The 19546-nt window shown below is 39.1% G+C and overlaps 1 protein-coding gene across 1 annotated transcript in view; it reads left to right on the top strand.

Annotated features, from left to right (window-relative positions):
• Positions 1 to 1422: 1422 nt before the first annotated feature.
• The window catches only part of MGAT4D (MGAT4 family member D), a 36283-nt gene continuing 18159 nt past the window's right edge, over positions 1423 to 19546 (top strand). Inside the window, exons 1-5 of the mRNA XM_032685939.1 lie at positions 1423 to 1513; positions 11471 to 11632; positions 14336 to 14476; positions 16271 to 16404; positions 18522 to 18568. Coding sequence (XP_032541830.1) covers positions 1423 to 1513; positions 11471 to 11632; positions 14336 to 14476; positions 16271 to 16404; positions 18522 to 18568 — 575 coding nt within the window. The remainder of the gene's footprint in view (positions 1514 to 11470; positions 11633 to 14335; positions 14477 to 16270; positions 16405 to 18521; positions 18569 to 19546) is intronic.

The following is a 19546-nucleotide window of genomic DNA, read 5'->3' as shown; positions in this document are numbered from 1 at the left end:
CATTAGGACTCCAGCACGTCTGTCAGGACACCAGTGTTGTAGGGTTTGGGATTTCTTTACACATCACTATGATTTTGGGGTGTGGTATAAAATGAGATGAAGTCGTTAAGTAAGCAACTAGAGAAAATGAGGGAAGAGATACTGTACTAATATTACAAGCATATTTTAAAAAAAAAAATTATATAAAATACTATATCCTTTGGGTAAATAAGGTAATGAATTATATATGTTAATAATACATTGAGGAAGTAGGTAGCAGATTAGATAGCAAACAGCTTCCTGCTTTTGTCAGATAGCCAAGTCCAGCCTGATTTCTGAAGTTGTCCTTTAGGTGTTTGCATCAGAGAACAAGAAATCGTATTTTCTTCATCACGGGTGGGTAGATTTCATCAATGGAGGGTAGATTTGTGAGCAGGGAGAGAACATGTCAAAGCAAGAGCCACCAAATACCTGCTAATCAGGTATAAGAAGAAGGAGCACTTTTTCTTATAAAACATACGTGGTTCTACTAGAACTGTGTCCCTGTAAGAGGTTCCAGGAATCTTGGTAAATAAGCTATCCCTTCTCTTCATGGACTATATTATAGAGGGTGTATTATAAACAGTGACTAATTTTTTCTTTCCTTATGGACTGCTGAAGGCCTAAAAAGGAAAAGAGGTGTGCCTGCCATAATAGAAAGGCACAACATGTGGGAAGCAAGGTACGACGGCTGAAGTAAAATATCTTTACCAGCATAGATTAGACTACCATCAGGTTACATTTTGCAGCTGCTTGCCCCGCTTTTTCTTTAAAGGTGAACTGAAAAGCTTTGGTTGTTTACCTGATTCTGAGACTGTGCTAAGCGCATGTATTAATTCTACACTACGGCTCGGCTCCCTGATACGCTCTTATAAGCAACATGCAAGCAAATGGCCCATTGGCTTTAAATGAGCAAAATACTGATAACCGCGACGGTGTTGCGACTTGGGTTAAACAGCACCCGGCGAAGTGCTGGTCCGAGGTGTTTCTGCGGTGGAAATGCAGGCGCAGTCAAGCGGTTTTCCAGTGTGGGTCCGAGCAGCGGGAGGGCTGATGTGTCAGCGGAGGGTTTTGCAGCGGGAATTGGCGTTCACGAGGCCGGTGTCTCCAGCGGGAAAGCCCGGCGGCGGGAGGAGCGGGCGTCCCCGCTGCACCTCGCGTCCCTCCCGACGGACCCCCGCTCCCCGGGGGACAGCGATGCGAAGCGGGAGGGCACTGCGGCCCCGCCTGGCGGGTCAGCGGGGCAGGGCACGGCCGGGACCCCGGCGCAGGGCGGGGCGAGCACGCCCGTTCCCGCGTTGCCCGGGCGGAGGCGGCGGGGCGAAGGGCGTGAGGGGCAGCGCCGCGCCCGCCGGGAGATGCGGCTGCGGGGCGAAGGGCGTGCGGGGCAGTGCCCGCCGGGAGATGCGGCTGCGGCACGGGCAGCTCCTGGCGGGGCTGTGCCTCGGCGCCACCTTCCCCCTGCTGTGGTTCGCGGCGTGGCAGGGCAGCCGAGGTGAGAGGGAGAGCCGGGGAGCGGAGGGAGGGCGGCGCGGCGGCACCTGCTGCTGCCCCGCTCTCGGGGGCAGCGCGGCGCTGGCGCCTCTCCCTCGGTGCGCCGGTGCCGCGGGCGGGAGGTCGCGGCGTGCGAGGCGTCGGGTCGCCCCATCCGCCCCCGGGGCTCGGCACCCCTTGAGGGAAGGAGGGGGAACATCATCCCCTCATCCCTGCTCAGCTCGGCTGTCCGGGCAGCGGCCGTGGCCCCGGGGCTTGGCCGCGTGTCTCGGCTGTTCCCCCGGGTCACGGCTTACCTGCACCCAGGTGAGGACCTGCGTAACAGCTTACGGGGTTGGATCCTTGAGTAGTCACACAAGTCCTGTTAAAATTAAAGACCTAAATTTAGGAGACAATAAAAGTTTCCTTTTAACTTTTTAAACTTTTTTTCCCCTCTTTTTTTTCTAACTCTTTTCCTAGCAAGCGTCTTGCGTTAAGACGGGAAGAAAAGTCCAAAGGTGATTGCTGTAGCTGTTGCTTTTTAAATGTTTTTGATTTTAATTATGGAGAGCAAAGTAGCATTATCCATTCTGCAGTTGCATTTCTGCCTCATGTACAGTCGCTTTTCCACGTGTATGTTTCCAGCATTCCAGAATGCAACTTTCCAGAGAAAAATACCCGAATTTTTATACTTTATAAATAAACTTTAAAATGACGCAATGTCTTTTTAATAGGTTATGTAGGTGGCACATGCCAGATAGATCTACCAAAAGCCACGTCTCAGATTCTCCAAGCTAACGTAGGAAAGATAAAACCGATGATACTTTCCAAAAATAAATGAGAAAGTCTCCAAAAAGTACCTCTAAGACCTGTAGACATGAATTGTTATGGGTGAGGGGGTGGCTGGTTTGGGGTGAGGGAGAGAGAATGGGTCTTTAAGAGCTTCCTGTACACACCTTTACAATACGTCTGGTTTTATAGATGCAGAAGAACTAGAATAAACCAGGTAGTAATTCCTGGGATGAACACGGAACTCCAGCTAGCTGTTAATTTGTTTATATTAGTTGCTCCTGTAACAAACAGAAATGAGAGCAGAGAACTCGGCCCCATGATGGCATATTGAATAGAGTCAAGGCAGTGCTGGTCCTCCTGCCTTTTAGCATTTCGTGTGAACTGTATGATTGTTTATCTTACAACACTTCATGTTTTTCTCAGTGGCAATCTTGCTAGGAGTGGAGGAGAAATGGAGTAAAAGGGTGTGTCTTAAGAAACTAAGATCCAGGAGATGTCAGAAGGAAAGCATTTGTCCAACCTGCAGTTACTCTCGTGTTGTTTTGTGACTCGTGTTTTGTGAGTCCTCATAACTGACACTACATTTTCATTTCACTTTCTTTTTGGCCTTTCTCTGATGGCATTCCATGCTGGGTTGTCTTGCTTTGGTTAGTTAGTTTGTTTAGGGGTTTGTTTGTTTGTTTTGGGGAAGAGTGATAATATGTGTTGTGGTGTATATGTGTTGTGCCTTAACTTTTCTCTTTCTACAGTTGCCTCCTCCTCCACAGTAAACTGAGTAACTAATTCCTCTCAGATGGTGTAATTTTCCTAATTACTATTATTATCAGCACCTGTTTTCGTAGCAAACTTTTAACTATTACAAATATAAATATGTAGTGTTCAGATACATGTTCTCTCAAGCTTGGTAAATCTCACAGATGTGTAAATAAAATAGTTAATATTAGTAACTAAAGGAGGAGGTAACAGCATGTGGTGAATGACTGTATTATCTTTATTTCACTGAAATAAACACTTTGTTCACTTTGTTCCCAAGCAATGTTAGAAGATTGAAGCCTTCTAACTATCTGGAAAACCCCAAGAACAGCCAGCCATATGTTGTTACCTTTTTCCACAGAGAGAGAAGCATTGGGAGCAAACCAGCTAATGTTCTGTTGTTGTCACAGGGTATTTGTTTAAGAAGATGGTTTGAAATTAATCTTTGCTCTGAAAACAGGCAGATACCTCTGCTTAGATGCTGTTAAACTTCTGTTCTTCCCTTCTGCACTGCTGAACTTGCTCTCCATTGACAGGCTTAGAGCACTACAGCAGTTCCCACTTTTGGTGCATCTCAAACTGCGATGTGTGTTTTCTTTTTTAATACCCTTTTCACTTAGCCCACCTGTTACTTGGAGGTCAAGTACTGCACAACAGCTCCCAGCTCTTTCACTCATTTGTCAAATATTGTTTTCTGGCTCATTTTCTTCCACACATTTGTTAAATCTCCTCTTACTTCAGTTTCCTTCTCTGCTTTGCCCATTGACATGTTTTGGCTGCTCTTGATTTTTGGCTACAGTCTATCACACTAAGGAGTCTGTAGTATTCCCTCAGGTTTTTATCTAGTTAGTGGTTTCTTGGATTGTAGTGATGTTGGGACAGCAAATAATCTTTGTTGTACAACTAGGATAGGACAGCCTAGCTCAAGGCTAGTGGTTTTGAGTACTTCCATGGAATAAAAATTACATAAAAGCCTTGTAAAATGTTGTTCAGTTTGTCTGCAGTCTCAGAGCTTTTCAGCCTTTTTAGCTTAAAGTGTTAAGTCAGATATTAGCTCTGTCCTGAATTCTGTGCAAATAAAAAATCAATAGCTAATGCCAATGACCTTGAAAAACATTATACTAAAGGTAGTTTGAGAGATTTGAGTTGAAATGTGTTTGCTGTCAATGACAGCAGTAAATAATTGGCTGTTTGGTGCTGCTTCTGACTATTATGTGCAGCCTGAGCATTGACTTGGAGTTGTGAGACTGAACTCAAGTATGAGTAGCTCAAACTGGCATAGTAGGAAAGATGCTCCTGCCTCACCCATTCACTTAAAAATGAAAAATCAGAATGTACCAGTATCATTAGACTTCAGCTATTGTGGATATTATGGTATTTATTTTATCCTTACAAAGTTGTTTTTATAGTCACTTTTTCCATTGCTTTATAAATATAAGCAGAGACTTCACATTAAAAAAGCTCATATTTTTGTGGCCGGGAAAAGAAAAAGGAGATAAAAGTAATTATGGGGGCAGTGACCAAATCTTCAACAAACCCTAATGCTGTGTCTAAAGTTGTGTGGTGATTCCTTCAGCATCGTCTAGAGAACTTGCCAACACAGGCTGCTATTAGAGAGTGATCAGCTGGACTGCTGCAGCAATACCTGTTTCATGTCCTGCATGGTTTTGCTATGAGCTTTTTGGTCCCTCCCCAGGGCCCCAGGCAAAACCTGTCTGAGGCAAACAGTTTCTATCTGAGGACAGAAAAGGCTGTTGTTAGGATGATGCAGATGTTTCTACTTGTTGTGAAACCGAGTTATAATCCACTTGCTAATTCACCTGACCAAAAATTATTTGCTGTCATAGAAACACTGTTCATATAGATTTGTAGTTATGAGAAGTAGCACAGAACTCACAATATAGTAGTGTTTTCCATGTAAATATTAATCCATTAAAAGTCTAAGTGTAAGGAGGTAGTGAATTTTTCCCCCTCGTGAAAAACAGCAAAGGAGAAGGCAAAAATACATTATGAACTCATTATGAACTTACATAAAATTTCTTCAGAGAAAACAGTATTACCGAATATAAAGAAACTTTGGTGTCTGTGCTGAATAACAGTGAAGTTTTTGTAAGTCTCAGCAATGAGGTAAATCATATCATCTCTCATGGCGGTGAGTCTTCATGTTGCTTTCAAAGGTTACAAAATTAGATCTCTTTGAGTTGACTTGTAAGATGTTGCTGCCCTCTTCACCTGAACTTGTGGGATAATTTATCCAAGTAAATTAAAAGTAATCTTTGACTGGAATTGAGGAGAAAATGCCTCTGAATTATGACGTCACAAGGACCTAGGCATGTTAATATATACATGTTGAGTCAAACACTATGAAACCTGACTTTCTTTAGTTATTCCTTTGAGGCAGGGTGAACAAGAGAGAAGCTGTTCATACGTGATCACATTCACAGAAGTATATTTAAGGATTATCAAATTGTTTAAAGTATACGTTTTTTTCTTTGCTTCACAAAACCTTTAATTAGGGGAAGGTGTACAAAATATTAAAGAGGTATTTCTGATAAAAGTAGTTCTTTTTTCAGTTGAAATGCAGTAATGCATGTGCTAGCCCAAACAGCTGATTGCACGTTTGTTTCCAGTAATCCTCTGCCCATGGTGTGATGCTTTGGCCAGCCCCTGCCGTGCAGCCACGTGCAGATCATTTGTGATGGACTTCTTTGCAGATTTCCTGTCCAGACCCAACTGGCACACTCTGGCTCAAATCTTCAATTAAATAGGGGCATATTGACAGATTTGATAGGGAGTCTTGAATTACACCATTCTCATTTCAGCCAGTATAGCTTATCCAGATTTGTGTGCAGAAGCCAATTTTCCTGCCTTCTCCAGGACTGCTAGGCTGCGTTCAACCACTGTTTTTTCCACTTGTCCCAGCTGACTGGTAGGCTACATCTTCCTTTTATGTGTACATTTCCTTCCAGTGGCACTGAGAGCATACAGAGGTTATTGCACATCCAGGTTTTGCCCCAACATGCAGTCAGGATGTGGCTGAAATGCATGGGGTGATAAGGGAAGAGTTTTTCCAGTCCGTCAATTGCTTACTCAGTTTCTTTGCAGAGTTCTGCATTTAGACATTAAAAAAACCCCAACATACAACAGCCTCAAATGGGACTTTAAACTTAGTGTTTCCAAAATTTTACATCAAAATTCATATCCAAGACTTAGAGAAGCTGTGTAGTTTTACTGGCTTCTAAATGTATAATTTACTGGATGAAGAGTCTGCTGCTTCTTGCAGTTACTTCAGGCGGGACAGTGCCTAAAGAGTAGAGGAGCTGAGTCATAAATCCTGTGGTACAAAATGAGGATAGTTACTATCAGTTTTCATAGAGAAAGGGATAATGGAACATTTCAGACCTCTCTTTGTCTCATCACAGCCTGTACTTAAACAAGTGTAAGCATATGACATCCCAGTGTTGTACACTGAGTCTTGAAGAACGCGGTATCTAGAAATACTTTAGTTAGTGGCTAGGCATTTAATTAAATGTGTGTATAACTGAGTAATTGCTACATCATGCAGAGAAGTAAAAATATTTAAAATACCAACCAGAACAAAGCAATAGCCATTGCTTGAAGTGAATGAGTACCACCTTAAAACCAAAGTGTACCAATTGTGGGCAAACACCATGCAATATCCATTCATTTTCTCTATTTTTCCACTTCTTTTAGTATTGATTTCATATATGGTGATGTTCTGACTGTTTTATGATCACTTTTCACTATATTCTAATATAGTAAAAGACCTGGACCTCAAATGAGGATTGTTTGCCAACATCTAGGAAAATATTATTAGAGGTTAAGTTGTATTTTCCTTGAAAGAAGTTTGCTTGCTGCTAAGCTACTTTCAATTAGATACAGCGTGTAAATGGTTCAGTAAAAATTATTCTATGCCAAACCCAATGGATAGTCCATGTTCATTAGACAATTGTACGTTTTTTTCAAAATTCAGTTATTAACTTTGATCTGCCTTTAACTTTGTAAGGTGTGTGTTTGTTTTAATACTGGAAAGCATTCTGATTCTGTTCCTAGTATGCCCTTTATGGGCACAGAGGAACCTTAACTCCCACCCCTAGCCCCAAATTACTGGCACAGTGCTTTTCTTTGATGTCACTGGACATTAAATGTAACAGGTGAACGTACCTGGTGTAAGTGAAGCAGCTTCTGCCTTTATGGTAGTGTTTCTTGGCTGTCTCTGACGTCTTGGAAGACACAAATAGTACTGTGCTGCAAGGCTATAAAGAAAATAGTTAAAGGTAATGCACATTGTTGAATTTAGGTGTTTGCGTAAGAACTGGCTGTTCTGACCCAAGACAGAGGCATTGTTTGGGCAATTTCTTTTCCTTCCTTACTCTGAGAGAAGAAAACCTGAGCTTGCAAAGCGTGTAACAAGACTCAGAAAGATCCATTTTAGATCAGTTACGGGCAGATAACAAACTGCAATTATTAGTGCAATTAAATCTCAGTGGTTTAATATGCTTCATTAGCCTGAACAGTGAGCAGTGGGTCCAAGCACGGAGTATGACAAGAACTTTTGCAGTTAGTGTGCTTATATAATTTTCTTTTGAGACCATTAACCAAAATTCATTTACTAAAAGAAAGAGTCTTTAAGTAAAATAAACAGCGTAGCGTGTAATCAAAAAATAGGAACAAGACTCCCTGCTAGGTTTTAGAGTGCTTTCTTCCCTCCTTTATGCCACTCCCAATTTTCTTTTTATTTTCTTTTCTCTTTGAGTGCTAAGAAGAGATAGTTATGAATTGTTCCACAGCTCTTAGATATTGCCAGAAATAATTAATGAAACTCTAGGCACTTATGATAATAGAGGAAGTGTGTGTGTGTGGAGCAAAGAGAAATAATCAGTCAGCTTTTAGAATGAGTATTTGCTTTAGAGATTAGTATTGTTTCTAAACAGTTTCAATTTCCAGTGCAGAAAGTATATATATATGTATGCATTAGGAGGTGACACAAGATTGCATTGAAAACCATTTTAAGTGTTGCTAGCTGAGCATTACAGTAGCCATAAGAATACATGAAAATGTGTAGTTAACAGTCAGAGGAAATGCTACAGTAGAGGTAAAAATTCATTGCAAAAGCTTTGAGTGCTATCACTGTGTCTGGTTGCTGGGTGGGTCCTTTTTTCTTGCCGTGGCTAGTAGCTCACCAAGCCTTTACCTTCATTTTCTTTTTGTGTTTTTGCCATAGGGCCTCATCTTGCTATTTTCTGCTTTTATTCTGCCGTTCCTTGTTGCTGATAGAACCATTGGTAGACAAAGCACTGCCACATTAGGCTATTGCTGGGCACAGTGTTTCATGATATGTCCAAAGCTGCTTCTCCCTGGCCCTCCCTGTGAGAGAGCCATGTTTGTAAAAACACCCTCTGTCTTTCTAAGCAATCTATTGCAAGCAGCTGTTTTAGTTCTGTGTAGAAAGGAGCAACATTTTACACACACACACACACACACACACACACACACACACACACACACTCTTCATTTAAAACTAATGACTTCAAATATTTAGAGTATTTAGCTTCATACTGCTTTCCAAACACACATTTTTTGCCCAGGGTTTAGTAATAGTATTGCTCATTTACATGTGCTCTAATAACACTTAGATCACTTAGTGTTCTATTTCAAACTATATATTTTTATAATAAATTCATCCTTTGCTAAGGGTGAGTGAATATTATGTTGCTTTTGTCAAACCCTTGCTTCCTCATCTATCAAAATCATTTGAGATAAGTGACTAATAAGAGTCTTGTTCTCCTAACTGAACAGAGCCTTCAATTCTGAAAGACTTAAAAGTGTAACGTTCTGACCTGAAGAAATAGATGAGGCTGATTTACAAATACCATCTTCTCTGGGTACACTGAGTGATAGTTGAGTATTGACCTTTTATCTGCCAGAGGCATCTATGATTTTTTGGTAGGCTCACCTGTAAGTAAGCAAATAAAACTATAATTGCTTGGTGCTTGCCAGAATGTCAGCATAGCAGTGATACCTGTGGTTTTGAGTCACACTGACACTGCGTAGCTGAAAGAATTGTGAAGAGGCTGACTATGATGTTATAATTCACCTGCAATTTCTTTACTGATTCCTTCTACAATGCAGTGGTACTGAGGGGAATTTTAACTTGGTGTGACAAAATCTTATGCTATTACAGCACTGGAAATGTCAATTATAAAGCACCTCCACTACCAAATGATCGATTCCATTTTCAGAAGCAGTAAGTTGTGTCCTGTGATACCATGTATTTATCCTAAGATTGTGGGCTTGCTCTTTGTTGTTTGCATCTTCCCAGGAGCACGTGGAAGTTTACTGCAAGTTAAGCCTTCACTTTCTCTTGGTGCTTTTATTAGGTAATTCCTAATAAAGGCAATTGGAAATTAAAGAAAAATGCACATTCATTACTATATCTAGGTTACACCTTTGAATTAGGCTCGAAATTCCAAGATAAATCTCCACTATGTTTATATGTGCTGATGTTCCATCTGGAATCACTTTATTGCTATGAAAACAGTCTAATGAATATCTATCAGTCACCTAAATCAGCTTAAACCTCCTGTTTTCATTGTATTCATATATGTTCTAAAGAATAAAAGCTAAAGGTTGGATTTGTATTATGGCATTGGAAACAGAGCTACCAAAGAAAAGCATAAATAAGAAAGTGCATTCCTATATGATAGTTGATGAATGGGATCTTTCTTAGGTCTTCCAATAATTTAGCTTCTTTGGGGTTCTAGCTCTGTAGTCTGATGCCTCATGAGAGATATCTGTTGGAAATCTATTTTAATCTATTTTAAGTTTTTTAAAGATAGATGCTGAATCTGTTTTGGCCTTCCATTTTTTTATTTTTAATTTATTCACTGATTTTTACCTCAATAAAGCAGAACTTCCTTGTTGTGTGCAGCTGAAATAATCCAGTTTCCCCCTTCCTTCAGCAATGATGAATTTATGTTCACGGCTGCCTAGTACAGAATACTCATAGATATGAATGCCTGTCTTGCAAGTCAAAACATTTTTAAGAGCGTCAGAAAGTTGTAGGAAGCATTCATTTTATGGGCATTTATTTTACTTTAAGATTTTAGTGAGGTCAATAATGATAATACAGATCATACGTTTACTTCCTTTTTTTTTAACTACTTTCTTCCTAAATGTTTTAAACTTCAGTGTCTTCAAATCATAAATTTAATTATTAAATTAAGAACTTGTGTTTACTGCAAATAAAAGCCCCTGTTTATCCAAAACGCAAATTAATTCCTGTTTGAAATGCCTCTGCAAATCCTCACAAATTTGTATTACCTATCCGTTATGATCTTAGTCTCTTTTACAGGCCAGAATTCCTGGGAATTCACTTTTCCAGAGAGACAATGGTGGGTCCTAGAAAATGAGGCCTGCCACAGATGGGACTCAGCACAGTCCACAGATAGAATGGGAGAAGTGTCTAAGTAACAGCATTTAACTAAAAAAAACCCCATCAAACCAAACAATTAAAAGAAGCAACATTACAAAACACTTTTAAATGAATCAGGATTCCCCTTCTGCTTTAGTCTTTATTGCAATGTGGGTGACATTACTGAAGTGCTGCTTTGTATTAATTTTAATAAGTCTAACAATCTTTGTTCGTATGACACTGAGACAGTGAATGCTCCAACAGATATGAATCTTGTATACCATCTGTGATAACTGAGAAGTTCTGACATCACCTCCTTCTTAGGAAAGTGGATCTTCTTTAAACATAACACTGATATTATCCTAGAATACTGTGCAGAACGGCAGAGGTGTGTGATAACTGTGACCAAGTACAGTTTCTAATGTTGATGTAGTTGTAGAGTATTTAATCAAATGTGGGCTCTATATTATGAAGGTATCCTTCATGCCTGAGCATAGTTTCAGTTGTTATCTGATAAAATATATCCAGGAGTTCGAGTAACTATCTTTACTAATAGCTGTTGATACACTCCAGACACTTTTTGAGTCATAGATGAAGGCTAAATATCTACATTTGGGTCTTAATAGTGGTTGGTAAAAAACACAAGCTGTTACATAATTATACTTTCCAATGTGAAAAGGGTCGTCAAGACTTGTAGCTTGGTGAAAAACATTGTTTGCCTTACCAGATAGCACCTTCCCCTGCAACTCACAGATTTGCACTGACTTTTTTCTTATTGTGGATTTCTTATTTTTGGTTTTGTTTTCAGTGAAAGCCTTTACCCAGCTGTGCTCCCTAAACTGTGCCTTCTTAACACTCTTCCAGACTTCTTTGCATGAATAAAATTTAGTATTGTTTATACCCTTCTGGTGCTGTCATCTTCTGGACTGTCTCCGATTCTTTAGCTTTAGTCCATCATATAAATTACCTCTTTGAAAAGAAATTATGTTCTCCCTGCAGGAAATGACTTAGACACGTATGAAAGCCAGTTTCTGGAACTTCGGCAAAGACTATTGTATGCTGAAAAGGAAAATAAAAGAAGATCACATGAACTGAGCAGTGCCCTCGATGAAATTAAACGTATAGTTGCAACAAGAGCAAACTTGACAGCGAATCATACAGGTCTGTATGTATAAAAATGTACTGTGTTAACAGTTCACTTTTGTGTGCTCATGTTTATAACTGGTGTGGGGAGAAAAATCATTGGTTTGATTATATTAGCATTAAGTAGAGGGTTCTGCTTTTGAAGAAAAGGCTGGGGGAATAATTTCTGTTTGAAATGCCTCTGAAAATCCTCACAAATTTGTATTACTTGTGCATTTTAAACAGGATTTTATGATTGGTAAGTAAGTAAGTGATCAAATAAGGAGATAAACAAAAGGGGGCACACTGGGCTGCAGTGGTGTTGTAGTGGCAAAGCTGTTTATATTGCTGAACGAGATTCTTACAGTCCTTATCCCTCTCTTGCTGCCAACTACAGAGCACTGAATAAGCTATTTTTACCAGCTTTTACTGTGCCAGTACACCCTCATAAAAAGAGGGCTGTGTTCTGACCCGGAAGGCAGGTACACCTCCTCAGATGTTCCACACTTTCCAGGTGGAGTGACTTTTTGAAGGGCTGGGCACCGAGGTGCATGTGTGGGTGTGCAGCCTCATGTCATCAGGCAGGTCACATCCGTGTTTGCTGAACCCAGGAGTTGGGAAGCCCCATGAGGACTTGCTGGCTAGATACAGCCCAAGAGTGTCCCTGCTAGAATTCATCTTGCAAGCAGTTGGTTAATAATCAGAAGGAAAATGTGAATGCTTGTAAGTGTTGCCAATTAAAACTTTTATTTGGGGGAGGAGGGTAGGGCATGTCTCTGCCCCTTTTTTTGGTGGCTTTTTTTTGGGGGGGGCTTTTTGGGGATTTTTTTGAGGGACACCAACATGCAATTAAGTTTAATGATGCGGCTTCTCATTGTTTAATCTAACTTCTCAGTTACCTTGCCTTACAGACTGTTGTATATCTCCATCTATATACACACTGTAGTTGCATACAATAGGTTGACAGTTTGATCCCATCCCCTAAAATAAGTGATGTAGTTGTGTGTGATCTGCCTTCCTCCCACACTGAGATTGAAAGACCTTCTAGAAGACCTACTTCCCTGGGGAGAGAAGGGAAACTAGAATAGGCATCTCTGTGCTGGAGGCATTTTACAGTACACCCCAACTTCAGAAAGAGTCTGGGTTATACTGAAAACTGCCATCTAAAAATCCTTATTTTCATTGAGTACAGTGGGCTGGTAATCAGATTAAAACAAGGAATTAACCAGGACTGTTACAGGGGAAGAAGGAACAAGGAGCATTTCTTCTTTGTATGGTCAGATTTGTTTCTTATCCTGTTATTCCCTGCCAATTTTTGTCTGTTTATTCAGTGTTAATTCAGTGGGACTGTTCAGATGTGCATAAACAAACAGCTGAGTGTTGACAGGATTGTGGCTTTACAAGTTTTAGAATAGAGCCACGTTGGCAGCCACCAGTAGCCCCACATACAGTTATTGCCTAAAGCACATAATAGCAGTAGAGGAGACCTCAAGTTCCCCTTCCCTCTTCATTCAGACTGGGGCCAGCTGAATATCAGAAAGTATTAAAGCTGTCAGTTCACAGGATCTAAAGCAGAAATTTCTTAAAATCATTGAATAATTTTCCTTTTGTCTTTACTTGCCCTTCTGCTTTTCATTCCAGCCAAGTTTTATTGTACAACAAAAATGAAAAGGTTTCTATGTAGCAAAACTCCTGTATATTTAATGGTAAAACAGAGTGGGAGGAGTTGTGGGTCTCTCTTTCATACACCAATATCTGGGCGTTATATATACATATACCCACACACACACACACACACACACACACACACACACACACACACATATATATATATATGTGGTTCTTTGAGGTTTTTATAAGCCTGTTTTCTCTAGGGCCAGGAATCTCTGAGTCCTAATTTTCAGTGGGAATACTTCTTGGAAGCTGAAAAGCTTAAAATATTTCCCAATCAGTAAGGCTCTGTCTTTGTTGATCTAAGCTGAGTGAATAAGGCTGATGATGCTTGTTTGTGAGACTTGTACGTCACTTTGAAAGGTGGTAAATTTTGGGAATTATCTTAGATGCATTTTTTTTTTAGGAAAAGTAACTTTCCATCCAAGTCAATAGACCTTCTATTGCTTTCATCTTTATTTTAAACCAGTAAAGAAAAAAGATTTCTCTTACCTACTGCAGTCTTTGGTTTCTTGAATACTTTTTAAAGGCCTGGATATGGCTTCTTTTTACCATAGGACTTTTTGTAACCTGAGAACTTCTGTTTGAGCCTTGAGAACCACCATGTGTTATATTTTAGGGAAAGCATTTAAGTTTATTATGTAATTAAGAAAGTAATTTATCAGAATCTGTGTTTCTTTTAATTTAAAAAATTGCTTGACGACTATGTAAAAAAACCCAAACCAGTTTGTTTTTACTGCTGCTTTTAAAACCACTGCTTGTTGTGTTGCAAGGTGGCTCAGTCCTGCAAGTGTTTAATCATAGGAAAATGTGGACTCAGTTCCCAGGATGTTGAAGCTTGGAGTTCTGCAGCATCACCTGGGTGGGAGGAAATTGTGCTGGGCAATTCTCAGTTTAATATAGTGTAATATATATGATATATAATTGCTTCTGAGGAATAGTTCTGATTTAATAACCTTGCTTGTGATAATCTGCCAGTGCTCAGCTGAGCAAAACAGTTGAAAAAAAAAAAAGGCTTCACTGCTGGCTTTTTATTTTATCTGTATCTGTGGATTTGTTGGTTTTTTTCAGATGATATGAAGTTGAAAGTAGTAAACCTCCCAAGAAAACTCCCCATGCATCTCACAAACATGCACTACTATCTACCTCACCTTCGAGAATATGAAGATGGAATTTTCCCAAATGTTATTTTTGGGCAACAGAGAACAGGAGGTGGGAAATTTGGTTTGGCTTATATTTTCTATATGTTTCTATTTTATATTAAATTCTAGCAATGAAGCATACTCAAAAGTTTGGAGTGGGTTTTCTCCCTTAACTTAACAATGTGGCCAAGCTGAATTAATTTTAATGGAGATTACAAAAGTACTCATCCCTATTTAAAATCTTTACCTCAGAGTATTCTGAAAAGCTTTTCAAATATCAAGAAAAACAGTCATAATTGAAAAACAATATTATTTTTTGTTTTAATGATATGTTCTTATGGCTAAGATGCATTAGCTGGCATTTTTCACCCATAAAATTAGTATGAATGAGGAAGCCAAGGTGAATTTATGATGCACTCAGTTTGCCAACGTGAGAAGCAAATGGAAAGGTGATGTGATAATTTAAAGGATGTTAATATATCTTCAGTGTAAATTTTCATCCCCATGAGAAATCAGCTGACACCTGCAGAAATCATAATGAATTTCAGTGAACTATAATACAAGTTATAAAGTTACATCTTCTCTTAACTGTCATGTGACAGGTAAAAGGAGTATTCAAAAGCAGTAAGCAAAGAAGGAACTAGTCAACCATTTTGCTGAGTTTTTTATTTTCTTTAAATTTTGGTCTTTCTCTAGGGTGATTTTTTATAAAGAAACACTTGGCAGCACTTTTGATTTAACCAAAAAACTCCAAACCCTTGGCCATGCCCATGACAATGGATAACTTTCTACAGACTTCTCATTAGTAGGTGTACAACAATTAGCTGTATCAGTGTGATCCTGTGTTGTAGTTCTCACCGGAGTGCCCATAGATCAGTGTCACTAATAAAAGAATGCTCCATGTTTAATTTTTTTTTTTATTTGTACATGAAAATCACAATAGCAAGACTGCAGTTTAATAAGGACAGGTTGACCTTCAGTGTGTAAAACCCCAGTGGTTTAGCAGGATATGTGTTCGGAAGGAACACTGGAACTTTGGCATTTTTGAGCTGACACTGGGATGTATATTAAAGTCTGGAGAAAGTCACTAGTTGCACCTACTCCATTTTTCTAAAATCTGCTACTTTCTTGCCAGCCTCCTCAGATTTTGGTGAATAGAAATCATCTGCAAGGACTAAGATTCCATAGGTTTACTGAGCTATGTTTGGCCACTGATTTAGGTAATGCCCATATGTATCCTGCAGATGCATCCTGCTTACAGTCTAATGATGTAATACAGCATAGGTTTGGTACTAGTGGAACCTTTGCCAGAGACAATTTCATCTCCTTTGTTTTAAATAACAATAATATCTAAGTTTCTTTCTTCTTATTACTGATTCTATGGAAGCTGTTGATGCATATCAATCAAACTGCTCAGCAAGATGTTTGAATTTGATTCCTTCTGAGATATATACTCAGTGTTCACTTCCTGTGAGAGCCTGTTCACTAGAACAGTTCTGGTTTAGTAGTAAACTTACTACTTAGATCTCCAAAGCAAAAGTAACCGCTTTATTTTGCAATACTCACTTTTGAAACTCAGTAGCAGGCACCTATGTGTTTGCCAGAGGTAGTAGTATCCCCAAGTTCTAAAATGTTGATACTCTACACAGTGTAGGGCTGGTGCTTATAACATAGACACGTGGGTATCTAACTTAAACTTAGCTCTAGGTGTCTCTCCTTCCAAGTAGTAAAGCAAATGCTGTCACAGTGCTAAGGGAATACTAACTGTCACCAAATGTCATGGTCACATCAAAATTAAAATGTAATTTCCATTTCCTTTTACATGACTTAAAATTACATGACTTGAGGCCGTCTCTCTTCGCAGTCTCACTGGTGGTGGGTATTCCTACTGTGAAAAGGGAAAAGAAAAATTACCTCATTAGTACACTGCATTCCCTACTGCATGGACTTTCTGAAGAGCAAGAGAAGGACTGTGTAATAATCATCTTTGTGGCAGAGGTAAGTTGGCATGGAAAGGTGCAGGATGCTGATAGAAAGACAATATGGAGATTTATGTCTTAGTGTAATAACGTAGGAAAGGCTGCAAAATAATGTTACCTAGGCCTTTGGGAGAGATTTCTTCAGGCCTGGAGGAGATGGTGAGCAGGTGGTGCCTTAATGTTCATATGTGGAAAAACCCCTGTAACTCAGAGGATCGAAGGGTAAAAAGTCACATTACATTTACAGAAACAGTTGTTGAGTCAGATTTTTCAATAAAACCATATGAACTCATTATTTATCTCTGAAAGTAAGGTATTCTGCTTTCAGAATGAAATGTAAATCCTCCACTGAAGAGTTCCATAGGACTTGAAGAAAGGAAACTTAATCAGTCTAAAAAATGTTCAGATTATTTATCTTCTAGTTTGATATCATGCATCTTGCAAAGGTCATGTTAGAGCCTTCTGCATGCGTTTTGACGTTTTATGTGCCAAAGAAGACTGTTCAGAGACTTAATCGGTTCCATGTTTGGGAAAGTAAACAGGGCTCAAGGTAAAATGTTAGAGCTAAATGCTTTTTTTTCTTATTCCAACATGTCTTGATCATATTAGAAAAAAAGCTACAGAAGGGAATTAGCTAGTCATAGATCCTTGCAGGTAAATGACTGTGCAGTTATTCAGACTTCATATTTTTAATTCATGTTTCTTTATCCTTCCATGAACAACATTAAATTCATACATGTATTCATTAACAGTTGCGGTTTGCTTTTTTTTTTAGTTCAGTCACCACTTTTGCAGGTGTAATATTGTCAAACAGAACGTAGTTCACTTTAGTAAGTTATGTCATGACTTCCACTTTTCTGTTTTGATCACAGTGATAAGTATATAGGACGAATTTTACTGGCTGTAGTTCCCCTGGAGCATAGTTTTCAGGAGCTGAACTTATTTTACAGTTGGTATTTCCCAGTGGAGAGCTCTGGCAATGATGAGCTTTGCCGAGCTGCCATTCAGATAAATGTTTTATTACAGGGCTTCAGAGGGTTCTGTGAGTTTTTGAGGGTTAACTGCTGAATAGTGGAGAGTCCTAATGTGACACTTCAAACAAACAGCAGGTCTGGTGGTAGTAACATAGTCCACATCAGCCAATTTAGGATTAAACTGCCATTGTAGGAATTATTCTCCCCTTTATCCCATCCCCAGAGTCACATTCTCGCAACTTCCATTTTTCAACCATGCAGTAAATTGGAGCAGCTTGATTGTGCTGATATGAGAGGTGATAAGAACATTTATTATGAGAGGAGGGCAGGTGAATCTACACCTTCCTTTTTCCCAAAATGTCTCAAAAGATCGAGTTAAACGTTTACATCATGGGTTAAGTCATAGTAACTTATTGACTGAAAGTGAGTTGTAAGTTCTGGGTATTTTTTTTTTTCTTATTGCAGCTCTTTGCTTACCACTTCACCTTGGTTTTACTTATTGTGTATTTAAAAAAAAAAAAATCTGAACTGCTAAGACACATATTGTGTTGCTTTGGAAATCACATCCATAAAACTTTGCACTCTTTAATGTAGTTAGCAGATGTGTTTTGCACACCTAAACTGTCACCTTTATGAAACAGCAGTAATGAATAAGTATGTCCTCAAAATTTCCAAAGAGCCCTAAGTTTGTTATATTAGGAAGAAACTAACTAAAATTTTAAGTACTGCTAGCTTTAGAATATTTTGCTTAGGTGATTTTTCTCAACAGCATCAGGCCTCTTCTGTGATTTTTGGATGATTAACCTGAAGCAGCTCTTTTTACTGACATTTCTATGACTGTGCTTTTCTGGCGTAATTGAAAGCTGTAGAACAAAATTTATGCAGAAAATGGCCTGGCCTCCTGCAAGAACAGTGAAAAACAAAATGCAGAAACCACAACTGGAGATGGTTCACTTTTGCATTCAGCTACATTGAAAGTTCAAGTGGCTTGAAAAGCCCATACTGCCCTTTAGTAAAAATTCTACTGTAGCGTACCGTGTTTGTTTGGAAGGAAAAGAAAAGAGAATAAAAATGAAGTGTTTGCATATAAATATTCCCTACAAAAGGTTGTTTAATACAAAAACAGGTGACTTGAAATGAAATGCACCCTTCTTTTCTGTAGGTGAATGCAGACTATGTTAAGAGTGTTGCAGAAAGTGTTAAAATCAGGTAAGTCCTGTAGAATGTAGCATCCAACAGCAAGTGAGTTTTTTTGAAAGAAAGATTATTGAAAAAAATTAGAGCATTTCAGCTGAAATGGAACTGCTAAATAATGAGGCAAAGGTTCACTCTTGGTATGTGTGCCATAACACACTGTGAACACAAAAACTTCAGAACAGAAGGATGTATATCAGTTTATTTTCCTTTTTTTATTTCATAAATATGCTTTAACCAGCTTAAATCTCTGATAAGTATTTAGTTGAGCCCAAGTCTTTTCCCCGTGAAATTAATGATGCAATTCACACACCTGAGGCTGCATATATTAGATCCCCACTGACTACACAAGCCTGCAGTGTATTCTGATGTCTGTCATGGAATCATTTAGGTTGGAAAAGACCTGTAAGATCAGTTGAGTTCAACCATTAGCCCAGCACTACCACCACTAAACTATATCCACAAGTGCCACATCAACATGTTTTCCAGGTGTCTTTGTTTCCTTGTTTGACTACTTTTTTTTTGGGCAGCAAATAGATTACCTCTATAATCTTAAATACTATTATATGATGGGTAACATGAGATGGGTATTCTTTGCCACGCCAAATTAATGTAAGAGCTGTGAAATGGAAGCTTGGTTCCCATTGCAGTTCTGCTTGCTCTTATCTTCCCTCCCCATAAATGTTTACAGCATTGTGTGTGTTAAAAACTGCAGAGCAACTTCAGAGGAACTACTAAATTAAAATGTTTGGGGAAAAAGAAATACTCTCATTGGTAGATTTTTGTCTTTAGAAGTGCTGCTTTTAAGAAGTAGTATGGTGTAGCTAACAATCACAAAACAGATAAGGGTAAAGGCCCTGAAGGGCAGTGGACTGAAAGAAGGAAGAGTTGAAATCTGCACTGTGCTGCAGTACTGGTGTTGCTGGTTCTTTCATGCACAAGCTTATTGGTGAATTGGTTACTCTGACAGAACCACTCTTTGGCCAATATTTG

The sequence above is a fragment of the Chiroxiphia lanceolata genome, chromosome 4, assembly GCF_009829145.1.
Source record: "Chiroxiphia lanceolata isolate bChiLan1 chromosome 4, bChiLan1.pri, whole genome shotgun sequence".
Lineage (NCBI taxonomy): Eukaryota > Metazoa > Chordata > Aves > Passeriformes > Pipridae > Chiroxiphia > Chiroxiphia lanceolata.
The sequence above is the reverse complement of the archived record's forward strand: the minus strand, read 5'-3'. Positions and strand labels throughout refer to the sequence as shown.